A 20,403-nucleotide genomic window follows, 5' to 3' on the forward strand; every position below is an offset into this window, starting at 1 on the left:
CTGACGTTAAATCAACATTTAAAAAAAAGAATTATTTTTTATCACTAAAAATTTAAATAAACTGAATGAATGTATGTCCACCTCAGGCCTCTATATAGCTTACATTCATCTGCTGCATCCTTTTTTAAACTTAAAATAATTATATGTCACTCTTAATAAATATTAAATAAAAATAAAAATAAAATACTGCATACAGCCTCTGTTTTATGGTTAATTCATTATAAGTAGGCCGCAATTTTACTGTAATTTCTGCCTGACTTGGAAACAGCAGTTTAAAATCCCGCGCCTCTGAGTCACGTGACGTAGGAGCTGGTCAATGACAGAGTGGGCGGGGCTGCAGGCCCAGCTCAGCCCCCCACAGACTGACAGACCAGCCTCGGCCTGGTTCGCTCGGCGTCTGTTGTTTCAGAAAGGCGCACCATGCTCCGCACCGTGATCTCCAGGACTCTGCCCCGCCTGAGCAGCCGACCGTCGGCCTGTCGCTTCTCTGCTGCCGCCATCCCGGCGCCCAGCACCCAGCCGGAGGTCCACTTCAACAAGGTATGGAGCCTCGTTAGCACAGGATCCAGTTCACGTGTTGGAGTTCAGCCAACTGCGCACTCAACAAGTGTTAGTGTAGAAACGGCAAAACATTGACCTGATCAAATTAATCCATACATCCACAAACAGTTAATCTAAAACACTGTTTAATCCCAGACATAGTCCTGGATCTGCCGTGTGTCAGTAAGTGTGCAGAACTCCTGCAACTACATTTACTCAGATTAAATAATCTCTGCTGAAATTTACTCAGATTAAATCCTCTCTGCTGAAGTTTACTCAGATTAAATCCTCTCTACTGAAATTTACTCAGATTAAATCCTCTATGCTGAAGTTTACTCAGATTAAATCCTCTATGCTGAAGTTTACTCAGATTAAATAACCTATACTGAAGTTTACTCAGATTAAATCCTCTGCTGAAGTTTACTCAGATTAAATAACCTATACTGAAGTTTACTCAGATTAAATAACCTATGCTGAAGTTTACTCAGATTAAATCCTCTCTGCTGAAGTTTACTCAGATTAAATCCTTTTTGCTGAAGTTTCCTCAGAATAAATCCTCTGCTGAAGTTTACTCAGATTAAATAACCTATGCTGAAGTTTCCTCAGAATAAATCATCTGCTGAAGTTTCCACAGATTAAATAACCTATGCTGAAGTTTCCTCAGATTAAATAATCTCACTTGATGTTACTCAGATTAATTCCTTTCTACTGAAGTTTACTCAGATTAAATAACCTATGCTGAATTTTACTCAGATTAAAACCTCTCTGCTGAAGCTTCCTCAGATTAAATACTCTCTGCTGAAGTTTCCTCAGATTAATGGATCTCAGTTGAAGTTTCCTCAGATTAAATACTCTCTGCTGAAGTTTCCTCAGATTAATGGATCTCAGTTGAAGTTTCCTCAGATTAATGGATCTCAGTTGAAGTTTCCTCAGGTTATAAATGATCTCAGTTGAAGTTTAAACTCTGCTGCTGGCTCTCAGAAAGATCAGTTAGTTAAAGTTAAACTCAGTGGGTTGGTTTGTTTTAAAGGTGTGTGTGTCTCATAAACTTGCTCTGCAGGGCTGCCCTGAAGAGATAAGTTGCTTGAGTTGAGGTTATATAACTTCAAATATTAACCATGCCTCCTCTTTGTGATTTAATGTGTCATGGGATTTTGTATGAGCCTGCAGGACTCACACCTGTGAGGTGAACCAAGTCACATCATCACCAATCAGTTAAATGTCAGGTTAGTTCAGCTGTTACTCTTTAAGCTTCTGCTCCCAGTGTGCTCATCTTCACTTAAAGGTGACATATCATGCAAAATTGACTTTTTAATGGTTCTCTACCTGAAATATGTTTCCCTGGCATGTCTACAAACCCCCCAAGAATGAAAAAAATCCATTCTGCCCCTGTTTTGATTTCTCCACCTTTCTGTAAATGTGTGTGAAACGAGCCGTTTCAGACTTCCGTGTTTTTGTTACTTAACGACAATATCCGGTCTGTCAAGGAGTCAGAGCTTGGAGCTTGTTCAGCCCATAGACTGTATAAACTAATACTGAATCCCCCCTCCGTTTTTCATTACCTGCACAAATGTGTGCTAACAAGGAGCTTAGGAGGGAGGCATGCTAGTTGTAGGCTGTCTTAATAAACACAAAGGTCGGTTTTACTTCCCACGTCTGCAGATTTGAAGATCTAGTGGATGATTTTGATTTATTATGGATAAGTGCTAGCGCTAGTTAGCATAGCTACATAGCTACATGTCGTAGCTGTGTACCAAGACACACGTCTACATACTGACAAATAAAACAACAAGTAACAGAATCTGTGACCAATCCTTCAGAAAAGGTCCCGCTGCCTTTCTGGCAGAGGTCGGTTTTACTCCCCACGTCTGCAGATTTGAAGATCTAGTGGATGACTTTTATTTGTCATGGATAAGTGCTAGCGCTAATTAGCATAGCCACATAGCTACATGTTCGTAGCTGTAGCTGTGTACCAAGACACACGTCTACATACTGACAAATAAAACAACAAGAAACACTAAATCTGTGACCAATCGTTCAGAAAGGTCCTGCTACAGGCGCCTCTCCGTCAGGATCAGATTCAGAGGGTTGAAGTAACGTGATCTCTGAGCAGCCTTGTATATTCAGCCAACATGTAAACATTAGATCAACGTGCTGGACAGCCGAGGCACATCCACTTCCTGAGGGGGCGTGATCAGAGAGAAAACAGAGTGTTCTGAGGGGGGACTGAAGAAGACGGTTTTTCAGGCATGCCAAAATCTGATTTCAAAGTGGTTTTTTTAGCACAAACTTTAAAGACATGTTTTGGGGACCTCTTAGACCAATATATATTGATGAAAAAAGCGTGATATGTCACCTTTAAGAGGAGCAAACAGGGAGAGAAAGACAGTTTCATCAGATTTATGGACATGTTTTTGTTCCAGTCTGATTTTCAAGAGGTCCTCAGAATTTAGGAACATTGAACATATTATTGTTAAAACATTGAAAATGAAACAAATATGTTCTAATGAGTGCCGTCAGATGATTCAATCTAAGTATTTATAATAAGTATAAATCAGTGTTGATGTCCAGCTGTCCAAAGTGTTCTTTAGAAAGACACTCAAATTTAAACTGCCCTGATTGCTGAGTCATCAGTGTGAATGGGATTAGTTAACACTGAAGGGCTTTACAGAGCAGCCTCTCCCTCAGTGTGTGCACTGAGGTCAACTTTACTGTTGTTCTTTTAAATGTGCTTTATAAATAAAGTGGACTGAAGGTGGTGTGAAAGTGACATGTAGACAGAGCTCTTCAACTAAATCTGGTCAGCTGATGCGTCTGGTGTCGTGATTATTCCATCTATGGGAAACAGGAAGACGCTGTGTTGGGTTAACTACGGCATGCTGAAAGGGACAGAACGGCGCTCATAGAAAAAGTAAGGTGTTGATTTGAATCACGTCACGATTACGCTTTACCTGTATATAAACCTGATCACTTACTGTAGCTGCTGAATGGAGGAGCTGAAGGAGATGAGTACGGCGATACAAACTGAAGCGTACAGACAAGATTAGGGTCGTTGACAATAGCCTCAAAGAAAGTTTTTTTTAAGTATTTCAAGAATGGTTGCAATGCATATTTTCATGTCTGGAATAATGTGTTCTAACAAGCCTGGTACGTTTAACGGCTTTTTTAAATGTTGAAATTGTTTTTTTTTTTTTACCCTCTTCTTAACTTGAACACCCAAAAAAGGTCAGGTGGCACAACCAGATATTTGTCAAAATATATGTACTTTCTTATCATTTATTCTAACTGAACTTTTAGTAAGTATCCCTTAGAGTGGTTACAGTGCTTTACACATTTTTATTTTGTGAGTATATATATATTTTTACAATATATTCGGATTTTTGCATTCTATTGGCCAGGTATAAAATATACATTTTACAGTTATAGGTTGGTTGTACCACCTGACATGGAAAGTGTTACCGTGAGGGGTGCAACGGATCAAAAAACTCACGGTCCGGTCGGATCACGATTTGAGTCACGGATCGGATCATTTTTCGGATCAGCCAAAAAAAAACAAAAAAAACAAATATAACGTTGTCCTCCATTTATTTTGTAAAACACTTGTAAACTTTTGCCCATTAAATAAAAGCAACCATCAACTCAAAATTTACTGTGGGCCCAGTCCTGCCTCATTCACTGCATTTCATGGCATGGTAAGTGAAGGAGCAGAGGACTTCAAAAGTTTCACTCCATTCTTCTTTCATTTGCTGATTTTCACCGTCCACTTTCTTTGAGCTGCAAACTTTGAACACCGTTTTCGTTCATTCTAGGGTCCTACAGCTGGCAAAGTGCATACATGCGAACTGCTCCATAACGAAAGTGAAAGTTTAAAATTGCACTCGCAGCATTGAACTCTAAAGCCCAAGATCCACAGGATGCGTCGCGTTACGTTACGGCTGCGCCGCGCACGGTCGCAGCAAATAGGTTCCCATTCAAGTCAATGCTCTAGAGTCCACAGGGCGCGCTGCGGCGCGTCTCAGCTCCGTCTCTGGAGCGTTCCGCCGCGCCGCTCTGCCAGAGATACGCGGGGAGTCTATTTTCGCCGCTCCCCGCGCCCAGCACGCGTCAATCGACACAGAAATGATCGAACTATCCCGAAGTCAGGCACGAGGATCGTATGCAACATCCGCTCACTTTCAAAATAACACCATGTGCAAACACAAGATCGTAAATTTCACCACTTCTTCAACATTACGTCATAACCTGTGGCATCGGGCCAGACGTCAGTCTCAAAAGATATCCGACACCATGGACGAGGAAAAAGTTTATACTGTGTTGTTCTCGCGCGTTTTGGAGTTCTCGAGGGATCTTGAGTTTCTGCTCCGGAGGTGCGGCGCCGCCTCCAAACAACGCATCCTATGGACCAGGGCGAAAGCCCCGGGACGGAGCAGAGCCGTGTCGCAGCCGTAAACGCGGCGCACACGCATCCTGTGGATTCCCGGAGTAAGTGACTCAGTAACAGCCTGTCTGCGTATCTGACATGGAGACAAGTCCTGGTAAACACCAACGGCAAACTCCGGTCTCAACCGATGAAGCCAATGCGGAAGTGATATAAACTGCAATACATCGAAAATCCGCTTGAGGCTGGCTGCAGAAAGACCGGACACCACATAGATATGAATGGGAAAAAGACGATCTTTGCAGCATTAATAAACATGTTTACAGCCTGGTTAAAAAAACGGCTTGGCCCTACAACGCTAATCTCTCTAATGGCACACACTGTACGGGGGTGAATTTTTTTCTAACGTGACGGTTCAGAAGATATTAAGATTATGAGTTTTGCCCAAATAAGGACATGACTGACGTGACTCGTGGTCGGGAACACACAGCCATTGGCTAAGAGACTCCCACTACGTCACACTCTGCCTAGTTGAGTTCCGCATTACCAATATGGCTGCTGCCGTCGATTTGCTTCAAAACAGCTCTCAGGAACAGATGGGTGACGTCACGGATACTACGTCCATATTTTATACAGTCTATGGTAAACACCGCGGTGACCTGACCAAACACAGAGTGAAGGAACAACAGTTCGGGGGCCACAAATAGGCGGCCGGATGTGGTCCGCGGGCCGCGTATTGATGGCCTCTGGTCTAGTGGGTGCGCAACGGAATTTCATAACGTGGCTCAATCACATTCAGCATTCACTGTATTTCACAGGGAAACCAAAATGCTCCCATACATGTGACAGAACAGATGCAGGAGGGTTTTCAAGTTCCTCTGCTCCTTCACTTGCCATGACTACAGCTGCGCTTCACGAGTGAGTGTGGATTACACATGCGGTCATCACGTGAGCACGTGCAACTTTGTGCAATCTGAATCCTGTGGAGCTTCATTCCTGACAGCGCTGGAGGATTCTCCTCTGAGTTAGCTGAATGTAAATCCTCTGTCTGCTCTGAGACTCTGTTATTGATCAGAGCTCCTCTCTGCTGGTTCTCTCACCCTCTGCCCCACTTCTGATGTAACGGCTCAGGTCGCACAGAGGTCACTGTGTGCAGCAGGAGGCGGTGTGTCTCAGAGCTAACACTAACGTCTCTGTGCACATGATTATATGTGCAGAGGAAGTTCGACTCAGAGGCTGCAGTTTACTGATCAGTATAAACTTCTGTCAGTCAGAGGAGAGAGAGTCTGCTGCAGAGTCAATCTGTTAGTCAAGGTTCGGATCATAGTCTGTGGTTCATGTGTAGCTGACTGAACGATGACGTCTCTCCTGCTCATGTTTGGATCGAGGTGAAGTCCTGCTAAATATAGATCTCATGTTTGTGTGGTTGTTTGCTCATGATATCACTCAAGACTTGAATTCAGGATCATTCTGATTTACTGAGTCTGACAGGCGAGGAGGGAAGGCTCACCTGGTATGAGGGGAGACGTCTATATGAAAGAGACCAATCAGGAAAACAGGCTGTTGCTTTCTTTATTATAAGAGATATTCATATATATGGAGGAATCATTGGATCTGTTGTTGTTTATAATAAAGCTTCAGTGAGTGAGGAGTCTGACATCCGGACTCCTATTGAGGACGTCAGAAAAAGTTGTCTGTCGTCCATACTTTGATTATTTTCTGTTAAAGTGAGATGAAGCTCTTTTCTGTAACCTTTAATGAACGACGTGTTTGAATGTTTCAGCTCTTCATCAACAACGAGTGGCAGAATGCAGTGAGTGGGAAGACTTTCCACACCATCAACCCTGCCACCGGAGAGGTGATCTGTGAGGTGGCTGAGGCTGACGGGGTAATCACACGCACATGCACATGCACACGCACATGCACACGCACACGCACACTGATTTTATCCACTTGTGAGACCAGGAGATGAAAAGATAGAATCTGTGCTCACAGGAATGAACTTCAGTCTGAGAAGAGTTCTGGTCTCTGTCTGTAGCCTGAGTAATATCAACCAATCAGGTGTCAACAGTCTGTGGTTTCTGTATGGAGAGCAACAGCAGGAGGAACATAGTCCAGCGCAATGACTGCTCCCATGGTTAATACGAGGAGGGTTTATTTCTCTCTATAAACAGATATCTGCATGAAGAGCAGCTAACAATCTGTTCTAGATCAAACTAGGTCTGTCGAAATTGATGCGATAATTCTCCTTAACGCCACTAATTTATTTGACGCGCGATTAATGCGCGCACGTTCTGTGTATGACCCTCGGCCCGCCCCGTAGTTTGGGAAACCAGGAATCGATACAGCAGTAACATAACATTGTGGATGACAAGCAGAAATGAATAAAGAGGGTGTTTTGAATGGCAAGTTCAGCTTCAAAGCACTGCCAGATGGTTCTCTGGACAAGACCAAAGTTATCTGCATTTACTGACGATGTGATAGAGACGCATGGACAATGCGTCTGTTGTTGTGATGCATGAGCTCAATCACTTTGTGTTGAGCTGCTTAAAAAAACTGAATGTTTAGTTAGTTGGATATTACATGGTGTTAGTGTAACACCGTAACTTGTTTAATCTCTTTGGAACTGTTAAACTTCAACAGCGTTATCTAGAAACTTAATTAATTATACTTAAGGGCTGGGGGGAAGAAAGAGCACAGGACAACTTCTGCTGTGCGTCGTGATGCCTTTAATGACTCTTCCTCAACATAGGACAACAGCACATCGAACACATATGACACCTTCACTTCAACTCAAAACCATATCACCCTGAGCAACCTTAAAGAGGTGTGCAATATATGAAATAGAAGTATTTCAAACTTCATTAAAGAACTCAATGATACAAATACTTAGACCAAAATAAATCTCATCTTACAGTAGTATTACTAAGTAATGTTACATTCAGGTTACAATGCCCTTTCAGCATATTTTTGAGCATGCAGTACCTTTGATGTTGTGTGGCGATTGTTCTGGACAGTATTTAGCATTATTTTGGATTGCTGCAATAATAATAAACATGCATTTGCATAAAGCAAGCATATTTGTCCACTCCCATGTTGATAAGAGTAATACAAACTTGAAAATGATCTCTTTAAGGTTCATTTAGAACAGATACAAAAAATGTGCGATCAATTTGAGATTAATCCCAAGTTAACTATGGACATCATACGATTAATCGCGATTAAATATTTTAATCGACTGACAGCCCTAGATCAAACATTTACACTGGGACACAAATGCTGGGTGCTGAGTCACTAAAGACGCTCACTCTGTCTCTGAGTGTCAGAGCCTTCAGACAGACTTGGATCAGAGTTCTGTGTGTTTCTCAGTTTTAAAGCTGCAGATTGTTTCTGTTAATGTGATTTTGTGTCTTTAAACTGAAGGTCTGTGACTCTGTGGCAGAATTACTTGTGTAGTTCAGTAAAAGTCAGTGACTGAGGGCGAGGGACTGAAGCACAGGTAGAGGAAGAGTTTCAGTGCAGCTGAAAGAAACAGTTCATTGAACTTGTTGATTGTAATCTGTGTGAACTGAACTTTGCGCTCAGTTTTAGAGTCCGCTTGCACAACCCTTCTCACAGGCCTGATTCTGGAGGGACTGCTTCCTCTTTCTTGTGTAGGCTGATTGTGATGAAACACTCTTACAGATCTGACCTGATTCTCACTCTGAGGCGGGTCTGAACTTGCAGTCTGACCTCCTCTTCACAAACAGAGCGTCCTGCTGAGTCTTGGTTCGATACAGCATTAGTCGTCTTGCAGCGTGACGCTTTGTTTGTTTGGGTGTTTGTTTGTTGTTGCTCTACAGACTCCAGACTGACATGACAGATGGTCGGATTTCCTCTGAAGCGTCAGAGCTGTGTGTCTTTGAGTCGTTAGCTCTGTTCTGGTCTGGATGTTTTTATGAAATCCACCCCTCCAGATCCTGATCCTCCACAGACACTCCTCCTCGTAAAGCTCCAGCTCTCACAGCTCCTCCTGTTTGGTGTTTTATTTCCAGGCTGACGTGAACAAGGCGGTTAAAGCAGCACGTGACGCCTTCAGGTTCGGGTCACCATGGCGGCGGATGGACGCCTCACATCGCGGCCTGCTTCTCAGCAAACTGGCTGACGCCATCGAGAGGGACTCTGCCTACCTGGCTGTGAGTCATTCTCAAAGCAGGGCGGCTTTATGAGCGTCCTCAGGAGTGTTAACGTCATCGTGTGTGTGACCGTCCTCTCTTTAATGTATCTACTGAAGGAAGAAGTTCTGATGTCTCTGAATGTCTCTGAATGTCCCTGAATGTCTCTGAATGTGTCTGAATGTCTCTGAATGTCTCTGAATGTCCCTGAATGTCTCTGAATGTCCCTGAATGTCCCTGAATGTCTCTGAATGTCTCTGAATGTCCCTGAATGTCTCTGAATGTCCCTGAATGTCCCTGAATGTCTCTGAATGTCTCTGAATGTCTCTGAATGTCCCTGAATGTCTCTGAATGTCTCTGAATGTCTCTGAATGTCCCTGAATGTCTCTGAATGTCCCTGAATGTCTCTGAATGTCCCTGAATGTCTCTGAATGTCCCTGAATGTCTTTGAATGTCCCTGAATGTCTTTGAATCTCTCTACAGGAGCTGGAGACTCTTGACAACGGGAAGCCATATGCCGTGTCTTACCTCGTTGATCTGCCCAATGTGGTGAAATGTCTCAGGTAACACACACACACACACACACACACACACACACACACACACACACACACACACACACACACACAACACACACACACACACCCAGGTGTGTGCTTTGTCTCCACACCTCCCTGAATCTGGTCTTTGATATCACACCGCAGGTCTGACGGATGGAGACGGATTAACTCTGCAGTTTAATCTCATCAACGAGAGATTCGCTGAAGGAAGGTCTGTCTTCTCTGTGAGCACGGACGCTAACACGTCTCAACCTGTCCAGTGTCATAGATTGATCTCAAGTCACTAAAATTAAAGCTACAGTGAGGGGACTTTACAGTCCGTGTTTAAGTTGGCGGCCGGAGTAGTCCGACACGCCATTACTCGGAGACCATGGAACGTCTCATAGTGCAGCAGAGTACACATACACCAGCAGGTACAGATGTTTACGATCTTCTTTGTGACAGATCCGTTTATAAAAATGAACCCTGTCTGTACTCACTGTGAGGGACTCAGCTGTCAGACTGGTGAGTTCATGGTTATGAGGCGAGCTCGGTATGTCTCCTAACCCCACAGAACCCACAGTTGAAAGTGCATGTCAAAGCACAAGACCAAGCGTTAAAGGTAAAGGAATTGGTCTGTAGACCTCCGAGACAGGGGTTGTATCGAGGCACAGATCTGGGGAAGGGCACAGACAAAAATTCTGCTGCATTGAAGGTCCAAAGAGCACAGTGGGTGTCCTCATACGTAAATGAAAGAAGTTGAAATCACCAGGACTCTCCCTAGAGCTGGCCGCCTGGCCAAAATGAACGATCGGGGGAGGAAGGGCCTTGTTCAGGGATGTGACCAAGAACCCAACGTTCACTTGGACAGAGCTCCAGCGTTCCTCTGTGGAGATGGGAGAACCTTCCAGAAGGCAACCAACTTCTGGAGCACTCCACAAATCAGGCCTTTATGATAGAGAGGCCAGACAGAAGCCACTCTCGGTACAAAGCACATGAAAAGTGTGCCAATAGGAACCTAAAGGACTCTCAGACCATGAGACACACATTTTCTGGTCTGATGAACTAAAATTGAACTCTGTGGCCTGAATGCCAAGCGTCACGTCTGGAGGAAACCAGGCATCGCTCATCATCTGGACAATACCATCCCTACAGTGAAGCATGGTGGTGGCAGCATCATGCTGTAGGGATGTTTTTCAGTGGGGGGGAACTGGGAGACTAGTCAGGATCGAGGGAAAGATGAGCGCACAAAGTACAGAGAGATCCATGATGAAACCTGCTCCAGAGCGCTCTGGACCTCAGACTAAAGCAAAGGTTCCCATTCCAACAGGACAACAATCCTAAGCACACAGCCAGGATAATAAAGGAGTGGCTTTAAGACAAGTCTCTGAATGTCGCCCAGCAAGAGCCCGGACTTGAACCTGATTGAACATCTCTGGAAAGACCAGAAAATAGCTGTGCACTAATGCACCCCATCTAACCTCATTGATTTGAGAGGATGTGCAAAGAAGAATGGGAGAAACTCCCAAATCCAGTGTGGCTAAGCTTGTAGCATCATACCTGAGAGACTGGAGGCTGTAATCCCGGCAAAAGATGCTTCAACAGAGTATTGAGTAAAGGGTCTGATACTTATGTACATGCAATATTTGAGTGTTTTATTTTTAATTAATTTGCAAAATTTCTACAAAACATTTTTCCCTTTGTCATTATGGGGTATTGTGTGGAGAATGTTGAGGGGAAAAAAGGAATTTAATCTATTTTGGAATAAGGCTGTAACATAACAAAATGTAAAAAAAAGTGAAGGGGTCTGAATATTTTCCGTACCCACTGTAGCTCGGGCAGCCTTCAGTCCTCCTCACACTTAACATTTACCTCCACCTGCAGATCACATGTGGACCAACTCAGACTCATATTGTTGTTGTGTTATGTTGATGTGTGTTGTTGTGTTGCGTTCAGGTACTACGCAGGCTGGGCTGACAAATGGGAGGGAAAGACTATCCCTATCGACGAGACTTTTTCTGCTACAACGAGACACGAACCCATTGGAGTCTGTGGACAGATCTCCCGGTGAGGGGGAGGGGTCAAAGTGTTTAGCATGTTGTTCATTATTTTAGTTCAACATTAGAAATACAGTACAAATATTTACACATTCACACTTCGACGTGGAGACAGGCTGCCCGTTTCTGACTCTGACACATAAACACACACAGCTCCGGACATGAGACAGGGAATTATCCTGATTTAAGGATTTAAGGAGAGCAGAAGGGAGGGAGAGCAGGAGGAAGGGAGAGTAGGAGGAAGGGAGAGTAGAGGAGGGGAGAGTATAGGAGGGGAAGGGAGGGAGGGGAGACAGGAGGAGGGGAGAGTAGGAGGAGGAGAGTAGGAGGAGGGGAGGCAGGGGGAGGAGAGCAGAGGAAGGAGAACAGGAGAGGGGAGAGCAGGAGGAGGGAGAGCAGGAGGAGGAAGAGCAGAGGAGGGGAGAGCAGGATAGGGAGAGCAGGAGGAGGGGAGAGCAGAAGGAGGGTCATGTGACGCTGCAGGAAAAGGTCCATGCAGGAGTAGAGGGGCGTGGTCTCCTGACTGAGAGATAAACACTTGATCACATGTTAATTTGTTTACACTTACAGACCTCTATGTTTGCTTTGTGCATGCTGAATAGTACTAAGCGGATCCCTCAGCTTCTTAAATATTAACTGCATGTTTTTAAACCCTCAGTAAAATCCAGGCCTTAACTCAGTCAATAAAGTCCTTGTTTGTAGTTTTTGATATCTAAAGAGACATTTGATCTGAACATGTGGCGTCAATGTGGTATAATGAAGTGTAATGAGATATCTTGAATTGAAACTCTCTCAGTTTAACTTGAGTTTCTGCCGCACAGAGGAGAGAGTGAGGATGATATGCAGAGCTGATCAAACCTCTGTGCATGAGCTGCAGAGACGGAGGAATAATGACGTTTTACTTTGGGAAAGTGTTGAGTATCAGAAACCTTCACGTTAGTCGTTTGAATCTTTGTCCTGACTTTGTTGTGCTGAGAGGAGACTCTCTCTTCATGATCCTCTCTCTCTCCCTGCAGTGGAACTGCCCTCTTCTGATGCAGGGCGTGGAAGCTCGGCCCGGCCCTGGCCACAGGAAACCCGTGTGTGAAAGTAGCCGAGCAGACGCCGCTCACAGCCCTCTACGTAGCCAACCTCATCAAAGAGGTAATCCTCGTCTTCACTCTGTCGGTCGTGTGAAAATATAACTAATCGCTGAAATGCTTCAGGTCTCTCTCATAGAGGATAAGTTAAAGCATGCAGAGGGTTAAACCTCTTCAGGATTTAAAGGTTCACGCTCTTGGAGATGTCCTGACTCTGGATGTGTTGGCGCTGTGTGCAGGTGGGTTTTCCCTGAAGGTGTGGGGAACATCCTGGCCGGCCTGGGGCCGTCAGCTGGAGCTGCCATCTGCTCACCACATGGACGTGGATAAGGTGGCGTTCACCGCTCCACAGAGGTAGGGACGGTCCTGTGACTGGTTTATAGTTTCCAGCAGCGTGATGGTCTCACAGGAGGAACAACAGAAAGACGGAGGACATATTCATGGATAGAAGAAGAAACACAGAGCTGACACTCTTTATCAGAGAGAGCGTGATTAGATGGTGCTCAGTCTAAAGTCTGAGAGTGAGTCAGCATACACAGACTCAGACCAGCTGCAGAGAGCTCACAGGAGGTTTAATCTGAGCAGGACTCGGGAATAACAAGTCAAATTACTGAAGACAGATTTAGAAACTGCAAGCTGCACAACGGATATAATCCACAGATTCAACATAATGTGGAAACTGTTTAATAAAAGCTGCAGAGGAGAACAGAGCAGGACTACAGAGCAGGACTACAGAGCAGGACTACAGAGCAGGACTACAGAGCAGGACTACAGAGCAGGACTACAGAGCAGGACTACAGAGCAGGACTACAGAGCAGTGAATTAACTATGGTCATGTTTAGTTTGAACAAGGACAAATGCAGGAGGATACTCAAACATGACCAGAAGTAGGTAGAGTAAACCGAAACAGTACCCAATTAAAAGTACTGTTACTTTACAATAATGTTTACTCAAGTAGAAGTTAGAGTACTCGTAGAAATAAGTACTTGAGTAAGAGTAAATAAGTACCCAAAAAAACTACTCAAGTAGTGAGTAACTTGTTAGTAGTATCATATATAAATTGTATTGTATTGAAAACACTAATAACAATGTGAAGAGCACACTGCCTTAATAAAGTGACATAACCAGAAAATGCCTAAATGAATGCTGTTAGGCATGGTTTACTTTCAAAAATTAAAGAAAGAGAAGCTGCAATGTGCACAAACTAATATACCCGCTTTCATTTTTTTAAACAAGCTGAACTTCAAACTGTGATGTAATCAGAACTCAAGAACATCAATACTCCATCATTACAATAAAAAATATATCTATGCCTTCCAAACTTTCTTTTTAACCTTGTAACTTATTTTCTGTACATCTTACTTAAAAACATAACTTGATAATACTAAAACAACTTGGAAGTGTTTAAAAAGGCCATGAACTCAGTCCTGAGGAATGTCGTTGAGGTGACTGCTGAGCTTCAGAAGGAGCTGTTGTTATTAGCATGCTACCTTACTGCTCTTATAAGGTAGTTTAGATTACTTTCCAACATTTCTAACATGTTTTTAAGATTTAATGTTAACCAGCACTAGCCTTAGCTTACCTCACGGATTCCTCACCATGACATGCTTTTCAGATTTATGTTACCCAGTACTATCCTTAGGCATACCTAACTGATAAACTAACTGTAACATGTTTTTAAGATTTAAATTGTTCTATGTTGAAGCTCAAGATTTCCACCGTATAGAACAGAGTAAGCAGCGCAAAATGTGACTGTTGCTCCTTCTTGGCATTTAGAAGTTATGAGAGAGTCCGGATGTTGGGTACAGGGTAAACATGTTCCTCCAAAGGGGAGCAGGTATTACGCAGCCTCTCTCCCCCAGCGGTAGGTGGAGGAGAGGGCGGAGCTACTTCTCCGTCCATTCAGTTTGAGGCTATTTATAGCTCTGTATAGAAGGCGCTGCATGAGAGATCGGCTGAGTGTAAAACAAATAATGAAGAAAAAAAAGGAACAGTAAAAGTTGTGAGTGGACGGCCAATGTAACTAAGTAAAAGTACATATTTTTTAACACAAAATAACATAACAATAACAATAATAATAAAAGGAGGAACAATAATAAACAATGAAAAATAATAATAATAATAATAGTAATAATAATAAAAATATAAATTATAATTATCATTATAGATATAATACAAGTTATAATGAATTATAAACGAGAATTTAAAAAGAATGATAATTTCTTCTCACAGAAACAAAGAAGGTTAAAAGATGGATCGAGTTAAATTAAGCTGTCATAGATAAAGTAAATAAAAAAAACGTCAGGGTTTTGAAGCACACCCTCTGCTACTGTGAAGGTGACATCACCTGTGTTTGTCTGTCAGGTGGGTCACCTGATCCAGCAGGCCTCGGCAGCAGCAACCTGAAGAAAGTCACTCTGGAGCTTGGAGGGAAGAGTCCTAACATCATCCTGTCTGACGCCAACAGTACGGACTCCGTCTGCCTCCACTGCTGCAAGATACCCTTTAATCTGTGTTATTATCCTGTTCAGACAGCATCCATAATCCATCTGATAATCCAGGCGGGATTATAATTACAAACTGCCACCCATAGACTCCTCACGCAGCAGGTTTGACCTCGTTCACAGGGATCAGACTGCACCATGCTTTCCTTCAGAGTCTTACTATAAACCTGGAATCATTCTGCAAACATGGATGTGTGTCGTTGAAACTTCTGTTCTCTGTTAGAAGGAAGTGATGCGCCATTCTTTAAAGCTCTTTCTTTTTGTTCGGCTCTTCATTTAAGAGGACGAGATTTATCCAATCATGGTTTAGATCTGACGTGATTTAGAGATCAGAGAGTTTCTGAGGGTTTTGGATGTAACAGTAAGATTGTGGTCTTGTCTCCTCTCTCAGTGGCCGATGCCGTGGAGCAGTCCCACTTTGCTCTGTTCTTAATCAGGGTCAGTGCTGCTGTGCCGGATCCCGAACCTTCGTCCAGGCCGACATCTACGACGAGTTTGTGGAGCGGAGCGTGGAGAGAGCCAACAAACGAGTGGTGGGAAACCCGTTCGACTTAAAGACGGAACAGGGACTCAGGTAACACATGCAGACGCACACGCAGACGCAGACGCACACACCGCACGCACACACACGCACACACCGCACACACACACACCGCACACACACACCGCACGCACACACACACCAACACACACACACCACCACACCCACCAACACACACACACACACACAAAACACACCACACACACACGAGATATGACAGACATCAGAGCTGTCACCCTCACACTGTGCTTACCTGTGCAGGTGGATCAGGAGCAGTTCAACAAGATCCTGGGGTACATCAGCAGCGGGAAGAGAGAGGGAGCCAAACTGATGTGTGGAGGAGGAGTGGCTGCAGACCGCAGGATACTTCAATCCAGCAACCGTGTTTGGGGACGTCCAGGACAACATGACCATCGCCAGAGAGGAGGTGGGCATGAAGAACAGGGTCACTGTCACAGTAATACAAATCACACAGACCTCTTAAATCCCCAGCGAGACGAGCTTTGATGTACCTCTGTAGACAACAATATGAAGAAGAAGAAGAAGAAGGGTGGCAGACTTCTTGAATCCTGAGGGGTTCAGATGTTTCACAGAGGCTGACATAAACATGTGCACATACAGGGCAGTACACACATGCATTAACAGAGAGATCAGATTGAGGGGGCTTGTGGTTTTGATGCCTTGCTCACAGGCAACAACTGGCTCCTCTCCAGCTACCAGTCAAACCCCCAAACCTTGGTCTATACTGGGACATGAGCCAGCCGCCCTCCACTTCCCAGTCCAAGTCCCTCCGGACTGAGCTAGGTCCACCCTGACGGAAAGACAGCCAGAAACCTGCAGCCTGTTGCACCAAGTGGGTGTAGGTTCAAACGTAGCCTAGTTTGAATGCAATTTCTCATTTAAGATGAAGTTTACACTCTACTAACGTTTTAGGCGCTGCACCAGCTGAGATAGTTCCAAGGTAAGCCTAAGTTACAATGTAATTCTACACATAGCTAGGATGGGTACCTTTCACATTTGAACTGATACAGTACGATACCCGGTACCTGGGAATCGGTACCGGTACTCAACGGTACCAATTTTCGGTACTTTTGTGTGTTTATGTGGTAATAAATTTTAATTTAAAAAAAAATAAATCTCAAATTTGTTTAATCTGCTCCCGCGCAGATGCAGAGTGCAGAGTGCAGAGTGCAGAGTGCAGAGTGCAGAGTGCAGAGTGCAGAGAGCAGAGAGCAGAGAGCAGAGACGTCCACCCGATCAGTCTTGAACTATATTACAGGGCGAAAGTATGGAAAATTGCCTCCTCTTCCAATCCCTTACAGTCACAAGGATGCGTTCCGGTACCGAAACATGGTACCGGTTTGATTTTACGTGAGTCGGTACTCGGTAGTACCGACGGAATTCGGTCGGAACCTATAAAAGTACCAATTCGGTACCCATCCCTACACATAGCTCCTAGAAGGTGTAAAGTCCTCCGTAGAGTATATCGGCTGCCATGGTGCGTCATTTTGAAAGGTGGGATGATATGGAGGATGAGGAGATACAGAGGGTTCTCCCCAGCTATATTACGTCGGCAATGTGATATCCGCAAGAGGTTACATCCTTACTGTTAGTATACACACCGTAGATTAAGGCTTTAAGACAAAATTATCACCTTACTTTATTTTGTTTCAGCTGTTGTTCAGTTCCGAGAAGATTAGCCATGAAAGATAACAATGCATCAAAATTGGTGCTTTCCTCTGATTGGCTGCTAGAAGTGTAAACATCATATCTGCGACGTTTTGGTTAGTTTGGATGTTACGGTCTACTAGTTAAGATGAACCTTACGTCTCCGTGGTGCAACCAAACAATGACACAACTTAAATTACAAAATAACTAGTTTCATTGTATGGTTTAGGTTGAACTTTACACCCTAACTTAGGACATAACTTATGCACAGCTGGTGCAACAGGCTGCTGGACTTTATTTTAGTTCTGTCACATAGAGTTTGAGTGTTTGCAGTCACTGTCTTCATCCTGCAGCAGTGAGACTCTCAGGATCGCTCTGGACGGCGTCTGGAGATTTAAAGTATTTAATCTCCGCCTGTTCTCTCTCTCCTCTCCTCCTACAGATCTTTGGCCCGGTGATGCAGATCTTAAAGTTTAAGGATCTGGAGGAGGTGGTGACCAGAGCCAACGATACTAAATACGGCCTGGCAGCAGCTGTGTTCACTAAGACATCGATAAGGCCCACTACGTGTCCAACGGGCTGAGAGCAGGAACAGTCTGGTAGGAGAGTCATCATTAGGCATGAAATGCAATCTGACGTCTCTCTGCATGGTGGGATCAGAGTTATTTATTCTGTAATCAGCCTGGAATAACTCAGAATATACACAACACACAGAATAAATCAAATTAAATATACTATTTTTAAGATGTTGGAGCTCTAACCTTGTGTTCATGTCGGGTTTGGATCTCCAGCATGCTCATATTTATCACATCAACATGTCACTGTTAATGTCTGTGTGTGTGTGTGTGTGTGTGTGTGTGTGTGTGTGTGTGTGTGTGTGTGTGTGTGTGTGTGTGTGTGTGTGTGTGTGTGTGTGTGTGTGTGTGTGTGTGTGTGTGTGTGTGCCTGTGCCTGTGCCTTCAGGATTAACTGCTATGATGTGTTCGGGGCTCAGGCTCCGTTCGGAGGATACAAAGCTTCAGGAAACGGCAGAGAGCTTGGAGAGTACGGCCTGGACAACTACACAGAAGTTAAAACGGTAACACTGAAAATGCATAATTATAATCTTTATTTATAGAGCTGAACTCTTCATACAGAGTTTTAAAAGAGTACCTCCACGGAATGAACCTAATGTGAAGCACACGGAGCATTTTAAACCTTTTCTACCAGAGGAAGAAAGAGTTGTGTTGGTGGCGTTTCTAACCTGCTGCAGGTCGAGCACACCGGCCCTTAGCGATAACTACAGTTTTTAAGAAACTCATTGAGATTTAAAACTTCTTTTTCAAGAGTGACCTGGCCAAGACGGCAGCACAAAATAGGTTACAACACACAAGCACACAAAACAACACAAATAGAATACGGTCACAGTTTCAAATGGTTACACTGTGCAATCACAAGATCCAATGGAGCATGTTTCTCTGTCTTTTATGATTGACTTGAATTCCCCCAGAGTTACAAGATGTGTCCGTTTCAAGTCCTTCTGCACGCCATTCCAAGTAAACAGGGCTGAAAATTTAAAAGCCTTTTGGCCAGTTCAGTTCTGACTCTCGGGACCCCCAACTGTATGATGTCCTGAGAGCACAGGCCGTATCGGCTGAGGTTTTCTACATATGTGTACACACAAGTAAACACGTAGTAGAAAGTAAAAAATGCTGCTCCTAACTGTTCCGAGATTTTATATGCGGTCTTTTTGTCTCCAGGTGACCATCAAGGTACCACAGAAGAACTCGTGAGCACGTGCAGTGAGCTCGGTCACACAGGAGGCAGCTGAGAAGAGCCTTAACATGAACAAAGATTTTTAAAAAAAGACGAAGACATTAATTTGAGTAATAAAGAACTTTTTACTGTGATAACTATTTCATTTATTACTCTCCACATGACTGAGGTATCAAACAAAATAATTTAAAATCTCTTGATCACTCTTCATGTATTTTTGATTTCCCCGATTCATTGTAATCATTAAAGTCATATCTTTCTTAATAAATATCTATGTTTGGTGCACTCGGCTCGCTCCGTCATCTTTCTTTCCACTGAGAGACAAAAAGTTCAGACAGGGCATTGAAGACTCAGAGAAAAGAGCAGGGGTTTGCTTAAGACCAACTGGACTCTGCTGACAGCTATTATGGAAGGCTACCAGCATGTGTGAAGGCCACCAGCGTGAATGAAAGGCCCCAGTGTGTATGAAGGCCAGCAGTGTGTATGGAAGGCCACAGTGTGTGTGGAAGGCCACCATCGTGTATGGAAGGCTACCAGCGTGCATGGAAGGCCATCACCGCGTATGGAAGGCTACCATCGTGTATAGAAGGCCACCAGCGTGCATGGAAGGCCATCAGCGTGGATGGAAGGCCATCAGCGTGGATGGAAGGCCCCTACATATATGAAGATCCACCAGTGTCAGTATGGAAGGCCCCAGCGTGTATGGAAGGCTACCAGCTTGAGTATGGAAGGCCACCAGCATGTATGAAGGCCACCAGTGTGTGCATGGAAGGCCACCATCGTGCATGGAAGGCCACCAGCGTGCATGGAAGGCCATCACCGTGTATGGAAGGCTACCATCGTGTATAGAAGGCCACCAGCATGTATGAAGGCCACCAGTGTGTGCATGGAAGGCCACCATCGTGTATGGAAGGCCACCAGTGTGTGTATGGAAGGCTACCATCGTGTATGGAAGGCTACCAGCGTGTATGGAAGGCCACCCTTGTGTATGGAAGGCCACCAGCTCGTATGGAAGGCCACCATCGTGTATGGAAGGCCACCATCGTGTATGGAAGGCCACCATCGTGTATGGAAGGCCACCAGTGTGTGTATGGAAGGCCACCATCGTGTATGGAAGGCCACCATCGTGTATGGAAGGCCACCATCGTGTATGGAAGGCCACCATCGTGTATGGAAGGCCACCATCGT

The 20,403-nt window shown here is 44.3% G+C and overlaps 1 protein-coding gene across 1 annotated transcript; it reads left to right on the plus strand.

The window, feature by feature from the left end:
• The first annotated feature begins 302 nt into the window (after positions 1-302).
• On the plus strand, positions 303-19,298 carry LOC117823405 (aldehyde dehydrogenase, mitochondrial-like). The gene is given in 17 exon segments (XM_034698598.1): positions 303-540; positions 6,702-6,806; positions 8,953-9,093; positions 9,556-9,635; positions 11,568-11,697; positions 12,685-12,705; positions 12,707-12,811; positions 15,112-15,133; positions 15,136-15,213; positions 15,643-15,678; positions 15,681-15,819; positions 16,047-16,134; positions 16,136-16,219; positions 17,903-18,002; positions 18,005-18,059; positions 18,424-18,538; positions 19,200-19,298. Coding segments are annotated over 17 exon segments (1,452 nt in total). The 5' UTR covers positions 303-420; the 3' UTR covers positions 19,233-19,298.
• Positions 19,299-20,403: the final 1,105 nt, after the last annotated feature.

Source organism: Notolabrus celidotus, chromosome 12 (assembly GCF_009762535.1).
Source record: "Notolabrus celidotus isolate fNotCel1 chromosome 12, fNotCel1.pri, whole genome shotgun sequence".
Lineage (NCBI taxonomy): Eukaryota > Metazoa > Chordata > Actinopteri > Labriformes > Labridae > Notolabrus > Notolabrus celidotus.